This window comes from Myodes glareolus, chromosome 11 (assembly GCF_982192425.1).
Source record: "Myodes glareolus chromosome 11, mMyoGla1.1, whole genome shotgun sequence".
Lineage (NCBI taxonomy): Eukaryota > Metazoa > Chordata > Mammalia > Rodentia > Cricetidae > Myodes > Myodes glareolus.
Window position 1 is genome coordinate 23,179,886 of NC_142036.1, and position 14,743 is coordinate 23,194,628.

A 14,743-nucleotide genomic window follows, 5' to 3' on the forward strand; every position below is an offset into this window, starting at 1 on the left:
CCCCTTGATGATCCACACATTGGGTGGGTCAACCTTAGACATTTTGCCCTGAACTTAGTTTTTAGCACAGGTGTCTGAGATTACTACTGTAAACATGCCCCTTCCCCATCAACAGTCTGCTATCTTTATTGCAAGGCTGTCCCTGTAGGAGGTTCATCACCAGAGGAATAGTTGCTTGAGAAGTCCTGGGGAACCTTCATAGAATGGGCAAAAGTGAAACCCTGGTATCCGTGTCCTGGACTCACTAAGACGTAGACTCAGACTCCTCCCACAACTGCACGACTCAGTTCATGGGCAGCATGAGATGTGTGCAGCACCAGGCTCCTTAGATACCTGGGCTGAAGCCAGGAAGAAGGCAGGGATACAGCTGAGGCATGCCAGTGCCCATGGAGTGCATGAGGTGGCCACCTCAGGGCCTTAATTGACTGCTGCACATATAGGAATTGTTGGTACATGGCTGCTTTCAATTCATGGGACCCTTCTTATCACTCCATGCTCCCCCTGGGTTGGTACCTCAGTGCTCACTTGGAGAAGAAATTCTGTGTGTGATCCCCCAAGGCTGTAATCCTCTGAAACCCCATGTCCACCTGCTCAATGTGTGTTCTTAGGAACTTTGAGAGTCAAGAATGTGTCAAAATGAATGTACACCTTTCCCTCTCTGTGCAAGCCTCCAGCAGTGTTTCAGGGATCACATAGTTTCCAGGGACACCAAGCACCCCAACCCAAATGCACCTTGGTCTCCTCTTATCCTCTGTCTACGAACACAACCAGTTCATCACCGAGTTGAATCACCCACTCTCCTCTCAAGGGGTTCCTGTAAGTGTTCTCCATGACAACCCTACATCTTCCCAGAACAGCTTGCTATCTTATAGCAAAAGGAGTTACAGGTTCCCTCCATGGCTCCCTGTAGTTCTAAGTCCGTTGAGGACCCTTATAGGATCAGGTTTTTGCCATCTGTTGACTGTTTCTTCTTTTGCTAAACACCCAGGATTCTTAGGAATGCCTGCATTGCAGTGTGCCCTGCAAAAGCATTTTTTTTTTGGTAATCTGATCACCATCTCGTCCTCCTTGGAGGTCAGCACAGAGGTCACATGATCCACAGACTCATTTGGGTGCTCTCTGTGAAGCATCCAGGGCTTGTTTTATGTTCCACCAGCACACAACCATGGTGATGCCTCAGGCACAGAACCCTGGTTTGGGGAAGACTGTTCCTCAGACATGAGGAGACATGGAATAACACTCTGCCAGTCATAATGTCTAGCTGTGACGTCATGGGAAAAGGACTAAATTCTGTTCCTCGGTTTCCTCCTCCATAAAAGAAACTGATAATAACATGTAGGTTAGAGTTCCATCACAGAAGTCAGAGACTATAAGTGACAATTTCTAATACTCTGCTGTCACTAGAGCCACACCTCTGCCAATCAGAGCTGAGTGAACAAAACCTGGCCACTTTCTGTGCAGTTATACGTTTATTGAATTTGTGAAAGCCCTGTATTTGGGGTAAGGAAAGGGAGGTGTCCATCTATTGCGTGATGTTGGCCAGTGGGGAACCTAGGAAAAGGCTCCTCTGCCCCAAGTAGGTTGAGTAGGGGAAAGGAACTGAGCTGACCAATCGTCTCCATGCAGAAGCAGGAATAGGTTCTCCACAACAGTGCCAGATGTGGGCAGGCCCAGGAGCGGCTGAAGGGACACTGAGGGGCAGAGCTTGGGTGAGGAAAAGTTTGAGGCAGGAACTGTGCATACACACTGGTCTCAGACTGTCCACAGGTCCCTGTGCGTGATCTAGATACACAGTCACTGTCCTGTTCAAGCCAGACATGGTACAGAAAATCAGAGCATGGGAGAGCCAACATACACATAAAGACCCAAATAGACTTAATCCTGGCTCCCAGGAGAAACCCTCACCACTTAGGAAGTTCTAATTTCCCTTGGGATTTGTGACTTTGGCCATAAAGAGTGAAGACTGAGTATTTGTGTCAGAGATAATCATCAGGAATGGCCTGTTGAAATTCAAAGTATTCCTTATTACAGAAAATCCCGTCATCATCATTCCCGTAGCAGCCGCTGCTTTTGTGCCTGTCTCAGCCACGTCCAGCACAGCCTTGTGGACCACCTGTAGGAGAAAGACATCACTCACTGAAGACCAGGGAGTGCAGGAGAGGAGATTTCTGGAGCAAGCATTGACTGCTGGCCTCCGACACTGGTGAGCCTGTTTGTTCCTGCCATGAGCTCGACCCCTGGGGTTTGCAAGTCTCTTCTTAGGGTGTGAGATGAGGCACACCCTGTGAATGCTCAGTCTCTGAGAATCTCTGCTGCTCTCAAACCCACAATACAGTGGAGGACGGGTATAGGCAATGTCAGTCCTTGCTCCACAGGTCACATCTCAGGAAAACCGCAGGGTGCAGCCAGTGTGCTGGCAGCCAGTGCAGGCTTCAGCATCCTGCCAGCTTCAGCCTCCTTGGGAAATACAGCAGTAATGTATGGGGCACAACTTCTCTTTCCTAGACTGCCTTGATCTGTGGGTACAGATTAGAGCCTGGGGCTCTGAGTGGGCACTGCACAGAATACTAGGCATTGCCATGCTGTGCATCTGGGAACGTAATGTGAGGTCCTAAGGCATCTTCTCTCCTATTCTTAAGTTTTCATCTCAACTGCATTCATCAGTTGTTATTTCCTTTACTGCTCCAGTTCTGTGTGCCTGACAAGAAGTGCTGGGGTGGCTGTGAGTGAAGAAGCTGAGACTGGAAGGCTTTGCCCTGCAGTGAATTGTGGGAGGCATCCACACCACAGTGCTGGTTGGTGTGATTGAAAACCGACGGTCAAGCACAGGCTCCTTCCCACCAAAGCTCCTGGCTGAGGTTATGTTCACAGGACAGAGGAGAATTGGCTGCATGGTGTCCAGCAGGAGTATATGTATCTAGGCCGTAACCCGGGTCTCCCAGGATGAGGGAATCTCAGAAATGCAGGCTTTCTCACACATTTGCCATCTCCCACACACCTGCCTTGCCACACACCATCCACATTCACCAGTGAAAACAACCCAGTGTGTCTTGGCTTACCTGAGAGACTCTGAGGTCCTTGGCCCCTGTGATCCCAGACAGGTCAGCTTGTGTGGAGAAGACTTCCCTGATGCCCAGCTGTGGAAGAATTCTCTCCAGGCTGTAGTCAGTGGAGATGGAGAACTTGGGCAGGGAGAGCTTGTCGATCATCCTGAGAATGGAGAGAGAAACATAAGAGTCACAGAACTATTTGTTTCAAACTTTCAAAACCTTTCAAATCACACTGTAGCTGGGCAGGTCTGCACACCGCCCTCTCACAGGGGAGAAGTTCTCTTTCCATTAGTGCCTCCATCACATCATTTGCTTTTCCTGTGGCATTAATTATCCATCAGTGCTGGAGAGGCAACGAGGCTTCGTACCAGCTGTTTCCTTTCCAAAAATGCTTTGCTCTCAGATCTACAAATGCAGTCCTTTCCTTGTCGTGTGGACTCCGACCCTATCTAATGATTCACCCATCTGACTCCAGCTTTTTTTAGCCTTAGACCTTTCGATCCTCAATCTCACTCCTTGTCACCTTTTAACAATCATTTTAAAATAATGATGGGTTGCATTTCTATCTCGGCACTCTCTCTTCCTCAGTTGCAAGAAGAGCCCACAAGGGTAAGAAATTTTGTGCTTTAGTCTCTGAAATACTCTCTGGATTTAACCATAATATAGAACATAGTAGGTCTTCAAGTCATCATTGCACACTGGTGAATGAATGAGTGATGACGGATGAGATGGCTGCACGGGGCAGAGCTGATTCTCAGAGATGATCTCCTCTCACCCTCACTCCCTCTGTCCTTCAACACCCAAGCAGGATTCCGTGTAATTACAGCCTGGGAGACACAGAGGAATCCTCAGCTCCTGCCCTAGCTGATGTCATCTTGTGAAAAACAAAAATGACAGAAAATGTAGTCCCCACACTACAGAGTCAGCAGAGGTAAATCCACCCCCATTCTGCCTGTCCCTGCTGAATCTCCACCCATTACACTGGGTGCTAGCGAGGTTCTGAGGTTCAGGGACACTGGCCTCAGGCTGACAGTAGGATAGGTACCCAGGCCAGCTCTGGTTCCAGAGGACACGCACCTGGGCCTCAGAGAGTACCTCCACTTCCTCAGGGTCTCTGGCTGCAGGCTGGCTTCCACCTGCTGCATCCTGCCCTGGTCAGGGAGGATGAACAGGGCGCTGGCATTGCCTGTGTACTTCAACTCCACCACAGTGCAGGACAGCTCCTCATCCCGGAAGTAGGGGGTGCTCAGGTCCTCAATGTTCATCATGGGCACCTTCACAGATCTGTCCTTATCCAAGTGAAACTCAGATTCGTATGTGTCACGAGGGTCAAAGGGAAACTTCCATTTTCCTAAAGATGAAAGGGATTAAAAATAACTTCACCTGAGAGACTCACTGTATCCAGTTTCTGCTCAGCTCTATGTGTGACAGCAATCAATCTATCTTCACAGCACAGGTGTCCCTCAGGGGTGGTGAATGCTGGATTGGAAGTGGACAAGCCCCTAAAGGCGAGAAGAGACTGCAAGCTTGGTTTGGAAAAGGGGAAATTCAAAATCAAAGCCTGGTTACTTGAGTTTCGAGCAACTGTTAGGGTCTGAGATGGGGAGAGTAACAGAGACCTGAGCTGAAAGTGATACATTGGATTGGGAGGAGAGTTGGGACCCCTTTTTCCTCAGGAAGAACCATATCTAGAAAGCAACGGCTTGTGGAATTTTAAAAGAAACAGAATGAAAAAGACTGAAGTTTTCCAGAGCTTAAGCAATTTATGTATCCAGAGATTGTGGGCTAAATGTGAGTAACATGTCCTCGGCTCACACAGGGGCTATGGCCACCTCCACAGATATCCGGTCCCGACTCATCCTGGATTCCTAGTTTATGTTCCCATCACCGACACATCCTGCAGGACTTAGTACTGAAACAGTCTCTTGGACTGGGATCTAGCAGCCTAGACAAGCATCCCCACCTCACAGACAAGCAGTCTTGGTTCTTGGGCCCTGGGCTTAGAGAGACAGCCCAGCCATCCTTCAGGCCTTCACTCTGCTCCCACCATTCCCAGCTCACACAGCTCTGCAGCCATCTTGTCCTCATGTCCTCTGTCCTCCTAGTCCCTGTTTCTGTCCATGGCCACCTTGATTTTCTGCCCACAACTCACAGCCTGCCCTGGACTATCTGTAATCTAACCCAGATCAATACCATTCTGATTACATCACGACTTCTGTCAGGCACCAGTTCTGGACTGTCACCTTGGGCCCCGGTCTCTATCAGGCAGGGTGTTGTGGGTGTAGGCTCTGGATGTCCCCTCACTATCCTTAGCCTTTTCAACTCCAGCTGTGTCTCTCAACTCCCTTGCACCCATTTTCTTTAGAATCGCTGGCCATGGCATGTGTCTTGGGCATTTTGTCTTTTAGACTTTTGGGGCTGTTTAGTTTATAGAAGCAAAATTCCACAAAGGAACCATACACTAAACACGGCCTGCCTGACACTGCCCTCTCCTTAGTCTCCTGCATCTCTGCTTTTCTAGCCCAGGTCAAGCTCATTCCCGAAATGGCTCAAGGGAGAGATCCTAAATAGGAATTGCCCTGGGGCTCTTCAGGGTTAATGGGCCATGCTACTTTTCCTCTTAAGAGTGGGCAGTCACACTCCTTAGGTCACGGATCCCCAGCACACCTGGACCCTCCTAGGAACAGGCTCTCCAGCAGGGATGGACACCTCCTACAGGAGCATATTAGAGATGCTGGAGTGGGCAGAATGAGGGACCCAGTCTCTGCAGAGAGAAATCACAGCTTCTGCACACTCAGGAAGGACTGGACTCTGAAGCTATGCATTCTGCTAGTAAGTTTAAGTCACAGCCAAATTCAGCACTCTTAGACTGAGCCCTCGGGGCTTCTGATGAGCATGTGCCAGGAACCACAACTATATCCATAAATCCTAGGGGAGAAATAGGGGCTGTGGGTAGAGAGATGTGCGTCACCCACGTCTCCAGAGTTGTGAGCCCCTCTTTTCCAGGAGTCAGCATAAAAATTCAAGGTTCCCAGTCACTATCTTTTCCTACCACACCCCGTTCAGTGCCCACTCTCACCTTTGAAGTAGATGTAGTTCACCAGTACCATTCCTGCATCCTCATTCAGACCTGAGATCAGGTCCTTGATCTTCCCCTGGGTCTGTTTCCTCACATATTCATTGATGTGCTTTACGGCCTTATGAGGCAGCTGGAAGTCTATCATGGAGGCCTCAGCCTGGTAGAGCGCCCTTGCCTTCTCCTTGAACTCTGCCAGGATCCGCAGGTGCCTTTTAACAAAAATGGCATTGCCTGTACTGATCTGCACCTGGTCATTTGGCTGTCTGAGCATGTGGAGGAGGTGCCCAAATCCCCGGTGGATGTCTGCCTCAGGGGTCTCTGTGAGATTGAACTTGAGACCTTCTAGAATCTCTTCCCGGGTGTTGTTGCTTGCTCCCAGGGACAGGAAGGCCAAGGCAGCTGAGATGCTGAATGGGGAGAAGAAGATGTTTTTATCCCTGTTTTTCAAAGCCAGCTTCTTGTAGAGACAGAAGGCAAAGTCAGTGTTGGTGTAGGCCAGTGTTAGACTGTCCACTCGCGTCCCATTGATTTGGTCTTCCTGAAATTCAGCGTTACTCTCCATTGTGCCATCTTGTTGACAGAGGATAGCAGGGTAGATCCCCATCATCAAGAGCCCCAGAGCCAAACAGAGGACCATCTTCTTTGTTGTCCAGGCTGAAAAGCAAAACCCCTTTGAGACTAGGAAGACCAGGTGGTACCGTGAGCATCTCCATGTCCTCCCACAGGGCTGCATTGTGTCCTTATTCTGCCGTGCCTGCTGCCTCCCCTAAGGTGCATGGGAGGTGCTCTGGCCCCGCAGATGGCAGCACCACGTCATGTGCTCCCTGTTACCAGCACTGGAGGAAGTGCTGCGGCAGCAGCCAATCTCCCTACAGAGAACCAAGATCCAGAGTGGGGCATGGATATCCCCGGTCAAAGAGCAAGACAGAAGTACAGTAGGGGTGTGGGGGAGGCATGAATCATGTCTAATTAGAATGGCTTCTTTCATTTTTATCTCCGCAGAAGGATTCATTAGAAGGCAGGAAAACCTCTACTTTGGCACTCCTTCATGCCCCACCTCCCTGTAGGGGGAACACAGGACCCTTTAAGCAGTAGTTAGCACAGGCCCTAACTGAACCTTTTGGTGAGTCTGGGAAATCCCAAGGCCCTTGACTGAATCTGGTGCATGAAGCCGGGCCTGTTAAGGAATAATTGAGAGGCAGATCTGGAGACATCTGTTATGTTGCCACGACCTTGGTACCCATGGGAACAGTAGGGAGAAGGGCAAACAGGGAAGGTTCTTTTAGTGCTGCCTGGGAAACAGGGTGGTTTTACCTGGGTCTTGGAAGGCCTCCTGGTGGGAAGAAAGTTGACATCTGGTTGTGAAGACTATGTGTTAGCAAACAAATAGATGGACCTCACTGGGCAGTGTGGTAGTGACACAGGTTCCATTATTTGCAAATGTCTGACTTATTGTGGTGATAAAAGGGATAGTTGGAGGGAATGTCTAGAAGGCTACTCTTCCATATGCCTCTGGAGTGGGGGCCACAGGCATCCTAAAGGATTACAGATGAAGACTTGTGATGATGGAAAACAACAGGCACCCACCTTTAGCCTCTGTCCCTTTGCTCAGGTGTCCAAAGGTGAAAGTGGACGGTAAATACATGGAAGGGAAGGAAAGAGACAGGAGAAGGGTGGAGGAATCAAGGAGTGAGAAAGTGGAAGAAAGAGGAACAAAGAGATTGGAGGAGAGAGGGCCATGAAAGGAGGAGGGTAAAAATGAAAGGTGGAGGGGAGCGAAGACTAGAAGAACATATAGAAAATTGGAAGAGGCAGAGCAGGGAAGGCTGGAGCTCAGTTGCTTGTCCCCAGGGCTGTTACTCTCCTGCAGAAGAGTCAGGGACCTCAGTAAGTTGGCTGCCTTTACTCCATGTTTACTCTGTGACTGATGCAAGCATTTCTTCGGAGAAGCACTGAACACTATTTGTATCAGAATTGTTTCCAGAGGAAAGGAGCTGCTCCATGTGTGCAGCAGGAGGCCTGGCTCAGTGGCTGAGCTACTGCTTCCTCCCTTCCCTAGTTGAGGCTGAAGACCCTCTGCTTGGCCATAGGATCTACAAGGGAAGTGGGTTCCTGATGACCAGGCATCTCCTGTCAACTGTAAGTATGGTGGGGAAGGCACCTCCTCCAGAGGGACTTTCCTGTCTCTCCTTAGCTCCTTCAGCCCCAGGCAAGATAGACAAGGTCTCAGTACTACCTCCCTGTGGAGGGCAGAGAGGAGCAGGCTCCTTTCATTCTACAGGAGCAAAGTTCATGGCTCCTCCATCTTCCATAAACATGAAGACCCAGACTGGGGAGAAGATTTATGTGCATCCCAGAAATGTCCCCTGATTCCACTTCAGTGACCCAAGAACAACCCATCACCCTTCCTCCAAACCAAGATGCCAAGTCATCACCAAAACTTCACAGTCTTGGGAAGGCACTTCCTTTATTCCCAGAGGGCAGGAATCCTTGGCATTACCTGAGAACTAATGCCTGCTGCCCACTTCTGGGATAACTGAGTTCTGGATATTCATCTTTGTTGCCTTCTGCTGTATTGTTCTGTCTGCTGCACACTGATGCCTACTTATTCCTACCAAGGTGTTCTCCCTTTTCTTGTATGCTGGCACATACAAGCTGTGCTGTGTGCTCAGACTGGAAATGAGCAGATAGAATGATTTCTGGTAATGTGCATTTCAGACTTCTGCTAGCAGAACCACCTGACAGAAAATGTTGTCCCAAAAGTGTTGTAAACAAGCTTTCTGGATGCCCTGGGAATGTCAGGAGCATTGAGAATATGCAAATCCCTGCCCCATTTCTCACCAGGAAGGCCTTTAGCTAACATTTGTTCTGTATTTCTAAGTTACTTAAAAAAGAAGACAACTCTGGGTCCATGCTCCCTGATTTCTTTAGGGAAACTCACACATTAATAAACACCGGCCTCAATGCTGACAAACCAAACGTGCATCCTGTCCTGTCTGGCAGCAATAGACATTTTCTTAACAGAGACTCGCTGTGTCCTCTTTGGCATCAGAATTCTGAAGGGAAGCTGCCTTGTTTGGCAGTGAAGGGAAATCCCTGAAAGGATTCTGTGCCTGCAGAGCCAGGCTGACTGATCTGAATTTCAATACTGAAGAGAGATGGGAACATTGTAGGACCAGAGGCCAGTTACCTTCTCATGAGCTAAGGGAGTTGGGTCCAGGAGGGTCATTCAAAGATGAGGACAGAACCAAAATCTAATAAACCAGCAGCAACCTTTATTCCAGATTCCAGACTCCAGGAAAAAATAAAAAAAAATTAAATTAAATAAATCTCCATGGGACAAAGAGACAGAATGGCCTTTTAAAGACACAGTTATAGAGCCAATTATGTAACAACAGTTCAGAGTTCTGGAGCAGCAGTCTCAGAGGGTGAGAAATGAAAACATTGTCCAATGTATAGTATGGTTTCTCCCATAGCCAGGACCCACAGGTCCAGAAGCTAATAGTGAAAAGGCAGGGTTCCACTCACCATCGCCCTAGTGGTCTAAATGAAGATTTTTAAATCCTATTCCCATGACCTAAATTCTGCCAATTAGAAGGTGTGGTTGTAGGAGAAGGATCATTCCTGCCAGTAGACACAACAAACATTCCAGTGAACTGAAAATTCTGACTTTTACATGAGGATTAGACACATTTTACCCAACAGTCTAAAAATGGAGGGACTGTGTTAGGTGGAATGATTGGACCAGATAACCAAGCAGAATTAGATTGCTTCTCCCCAGTGGAGGGAAGAAAGATTGTGTCCAGAGTCATGTGATCCTTTAGGGAGTCTCTTTGTGTTACCATGTCCTGAGATTAGAGTCATGGGAAACTACAGCAACCTAATCCAGGTGGGATCACAAAGGGAATGTAGGCATGTGTCTCTTCCCCTGTACAGAACAAAGGCCAGGTGAGGTGCTTGCTGAGTGTGCAAGAAATACAGAGTGGGCAACAGAGGAGCATTGCAAAGGCTGTGTGACCAGTTCCGGAATGAGAATTAAGATTGACATGAGTGTTTCTGTTATCTTTTGTTTTAATATGTATTTGTACAGATGCTTGTGCTTGCGTTCCTCAATTTCTTTATCATGCAATGCAATATCTATTCAGACAATGCCAGTGGATATAATATTTGAGTTAGACATATGAAAAGAATGACTCTCAAGGGACATCACTACCTATTATAAAATTAAGTATGCATTTCTGGTCAGATAAAGGAAAGTCATATCATACTAGGTATGATTTTGATGTTAAAAATATACTGTATTAAATTGTACATGGGATAGTTAAGTCACATAAGACATATCTAAAACCTGAGTATTGCCTTCAATAGGAAGTTAAGTATGCATCAAGGAGACAGGATATCTGTCGAGGTGATAAGGAGTGGACTTCGGATGGCTACTATTGATTATCAACTTGATTCGATTTGGAATTAAGTAAAACGTAAGCATCAGGCTACAGCTGTCAAGAACTGCTTCTTAAATAATAATTTTAAATAGGGAGAGGACATTGATGCTGGAATTTTTGAAGCAGACAGATGCACCTTTGGTCTGGGCCACACCTTCTGCTGGCATCCTATATGAAGGACATGGAAGAAGGGAGCTTGCTCTTTTTGCCTGCTTTATCTCATGCTCCCTGGCAGTCCATTCCTTCACTGTCATCAGAGACCAATTCCTCAGGGATTCCTGCATATACTGAAGACCAGGTGAGACATCTAGACCTGTGGACTGAAAAACTATGGCATCCTGGTACCTTCCACTGGTAGAGAGCCTTTTTTGTACTAATTGGATCACAGGTTTTAAGTCATTATAATAAATCCCTTTTCTGTTCATATATTTCTGGATTAATTTTTACTTCTCTGGAGAACCCTAACAATGGAAAATTAATTGTCTATTTGCTTCATATGTTCAATGGTGAATCAGTACTTATGGGGACGAAGTCACAAGCCAGGATAACATAGTTCTATAAGGCCAACGTTCCACTCAGCACAATCATGAGGTTTTCATCAATGAGCCCAGCAGACTCCACTGCAGCGGTGGCTTTTCTGTGAGAGCATCAGTTATCACTGTCATCTCATGGATAGAATGTGGGCCGCAAACAGGGAGGTGACACAGGCTTGAGTTATGATAGTCAGATTCACCTTCCTGTTCTCCCCGCTGCTTTTGTTCAGTTTTATTCTAGGATTTAGACTCTTGCTATGTAGGGAAGGGCTATGGTTAAATGTGAAATGATCTCCAGAAGCTCAGGGTTTTGACTTCTTGCTCTCCTGTTGGTGACACTGCTTTGGGAAACCAGTGGCTAAGTTTTGACTAAACCTATGAGTTAGAGGGATTTAATTAGCTGAGTTTGACGAAGATTTCCTGAGTCTTTCGATGGGAGGTGCTGATCTCCCTAGGAGGCTTAGACTGAATCCTTGCCTGCCACCCTGTCTGTCCTGCCAAGAACTCAAGAACAGAAACTAACCCTTCTCCATTCAAATTGCTTCAGTCGGGTATAGGACCCATCAATGAGGAAAACAAGGAACATACCCAGCTGTCCTCACTCCTGCTCTCCCTGTCTCTGGCTTATTTAGTGCTGGGATGAGAGCTGTGTACAGCCTTGGCTGTGCCAGGTCTTTCCCAGGTCCCTCCAAACCCTGCCCGCCTGACCTATCCCCTTCCTTCCTCTATCTTCTTTCCTACTTAGCTCCCCTCCTTCTTCCTCTTCTGCTTCTCCTCTTTTCTGTCTCTTTCTATCTCTCTTTATCCCCTCTCCAAAGTTAAGTATGAGCCACTCTTTGAGTAGGTCCCAAGAGATTTCCCATCAAAAGCCATGAGAGACCTTGGTGTTAACTCAGTGGTAGGGGCTTCTCAGCAAGCACAAGACTCTCGGATCAGTTTATAGTCCCAAGGGAACAAGAAAAAAGTCATTATAGTAAATTTGAACATGGAGCTTTGACTATATGTCAAACCTTCATCTAACAGTGTGACTGTTGGAAGAACCACCCTACCTGACTCCTCATGGGTCCTTGACACTGTGGGATATTTCATGTTTATGTTTCAAGTTGTGCATTTGGGAATAATTTTTTCTGTATTTGTAGAAATGGGGAAAGACCAGTCTTTCATTAGTACTAGGACTAAGATTAAGGGCAGACAGTTCAGAAGACAGTATGCAGGCTCACATTGAAATGATTAAGGAAAGTCCTCATGATCTGTCTCCATCTTGTTTGCTCACAGAGTTCTTAGCCCCCTCTGTTCCCTTATAAAAGTCAGATCTGCCTTCTAATGTATTTGAGATTTCCATAGACATGCCCATGGTACAGATGCATCAACCAGAATGAATAAAAGAAACCACAAGAAATGAAAAGCTGTAAGAAAATTATTTGTCATGGTATGACTGAAATTGTTACTATGCTCTGTCAGAGAGGAATATTTCAAATTAATCTGACCTTCATATAATTTCTATACAAATTAGGTGTCTTTGATCTTTGTCTTCATGCATGCTTGCTGTGTCCCTGAGTTTGGGGACCTACAGACCTACAGATTTTTAAAAATCATGAGTTCACTCTTGGTCTGAGCAGTAATAAAATTACTTAAACCATTAATTGACTCAGTAGCATTGTTGTCTATTTTATATGGATCATTTCAACACCACAGCAGTGTCTAACAGTGAATTCTTCCTTAGGCAGGATCCCCCTTACTGCCCTTCTTTCTCACACCCCACAGAGATCACCATTGGCCACCACTGTTGCTCTGTCTTTCATACCAAGGCCTTGTTGAATCCTTACCAGCTCCTGCCCATTGTGCCCCTTTGCTGACTGCCTACAGTGCAGGATCCCAAGACCAGAAACTAATTTGTCAATAGAGGTTCCTCTCCAGCCAAACAGTTCCTCTAACCACTCCGAGGCTTAATATTAATTACAAACTGTCAGCTGATGGCTCAGGCATCTCACTGGCTAGCTCTACATATAAATTAATCCATTTCAAATAATCTTCCTATTGTCACTTGCCCCATGGCTTACTGACAATGTTCTGCCAACATACTCCTCCAGTGGCTGTTGGTGTCTCTCTTAACCTTGCGCTTCTTCATCTTTACCTCTGCTTGGATTTCCCTCCTAAGTATATTCTGCCCTGTCGTAGGCCAAAGCACCTTCTTTATTAACCATTATTAATAAAACATACACAACATGCAGAGGAGCATTCCACATCACTAGGTAATGGTGAGCCAAGCCAGGAGTATGATCCTGACCAGCTGGATGGTGTCCATCATCTTCATCACCACAGCGATGGTCCCTGCTGACCCACACTCATCCCAGATGTGAGGACACACTAATGTAACAGCTGAAGAAAGGTACAGCCTTCCTGATGGTTTGGAGGACGACTTTGTCATCCGACTGTTTGAGTTCATCAGAATTCTAGGTATAGATGCTTGAGCGCAACCATTTCTTTCTGTCCTGGGGGTTCTCTCCTCTCTCATAGTACAGAGAACCCTAAACTTCACATACATAATCAAAGCCAGTGTTCCACCATTAAGATAGTTCCAAAACTCACTTCTCTTTCTCCTTGAACACTTACCTGATGTGGTTATTTGTGTTTGTGAATGAGAATGTGCACATCCATGTTCACATTCATATGAAGGTCAGAGGTCATCATCAACTGGCATTCCTCATCCACCTTGGTTTGGGGATAAGGCCTTCAATAGGTTTAGAAGTCACTGAATTGCCTATGTTGACTGACCATTGACTCCCAGGGATCTATCTGCCCCCGTCTTCCTAAAACTGTGACCACAAGTTCATGTGACCACTCTTGGCTTTTTTCTTCGATTTCAGGGAATAAAAATCGGTATTATCCCTGGGGTGGGGACAACGATTTATCCACCTAGCCATGTCCCAAGCACTCATTCTCTTGACAGTGTCTTTGATGCACAAATCTTGACTTGCCTCAAGCTCAAAGAAAAGAATCCTCCAGACCCTGGTCTGATCTCCCTGGAGCTGTGATTCAATCCAAATCTTTGCTTCCCTCAGTGGGTTTCCTCAGATGTGCTGTACCAGTGACCAAAGGCTAACGAACACACCCCTCTGTACACTGTCTGCTCAGTGGTCCTGTAACAACAGAAAACATGTGGAGGCAGCCAGCTGGACAGCAGATCAGCATCCTCTCTGAAGTATCTGGGGTTGGGCTGTGATCTGCAAATCAGGAAGTTCACAGTGCAGGCCCCTTGGGGACCCTTGCATCGGATGGGTCACCCTTGACACTTTGTCCTGGCTTTAATTTGGAGCAGAGGTGTCTAAGATCACTACTGTAAACATGCCCGTCCCCCATCCACAGTCTGCTATCTTAATTGAACAGGCTGTCCCTGCATGGGGTTCATCTTTTGTTTGTCAAGTTCCAGGAGAACCCTCATAGAATGGGCAAAAGTGAAACCCTGGTACATGTGTCCTAGATTCACTTAAGAGCTGGACTCATATTTCTCTCACAAGTTCAGAACCCAGCTCATGGGCAGCATGAGATGGACGCAGCATCAGGCTCCTTAGATACCTGGGCTGAAACCAGGAAGGATGGAGGGATGCAGCTGAGGCATGCCAGTGCCCATGGAGTGCA

General features: G+C 47.0%; 1 protein-coding gene across 1 annotated transcript; it reads right to left on the minus strand.

The window, feature by feature from the left end:
* Positions 1 to 1,450: 1,450 nt before the first annotated feature.
* On the minus strand, positions 1,451 to 6,955 carry LOC125398449 (serine protease inhibitor A3N-like). Its single transcript, XM_087911547.1, has 4 exons — positions 6,130 to 6,955; positions 4,128 to 4,401; positions 3,060 to 3,210; positions 1,451 to 2,113 (listed from the first exon to the last, which is right to left on the minus strand). The coding sequence occupies exons 1-4, from the start codon at positions 6,860 to 6,862 to the stop codon at positions 1,919 to 1,921; spliced, it is 1,353 nt and encodes a 450-aa protein (XP_087767673.1). The 5' UTR covers positions 6,863 to 6,955; the 3' UTR covers positions 1,451 to 1,918.
* Positions 6,956 to 14,743: the final 7,788 nt, after the last annotated feature.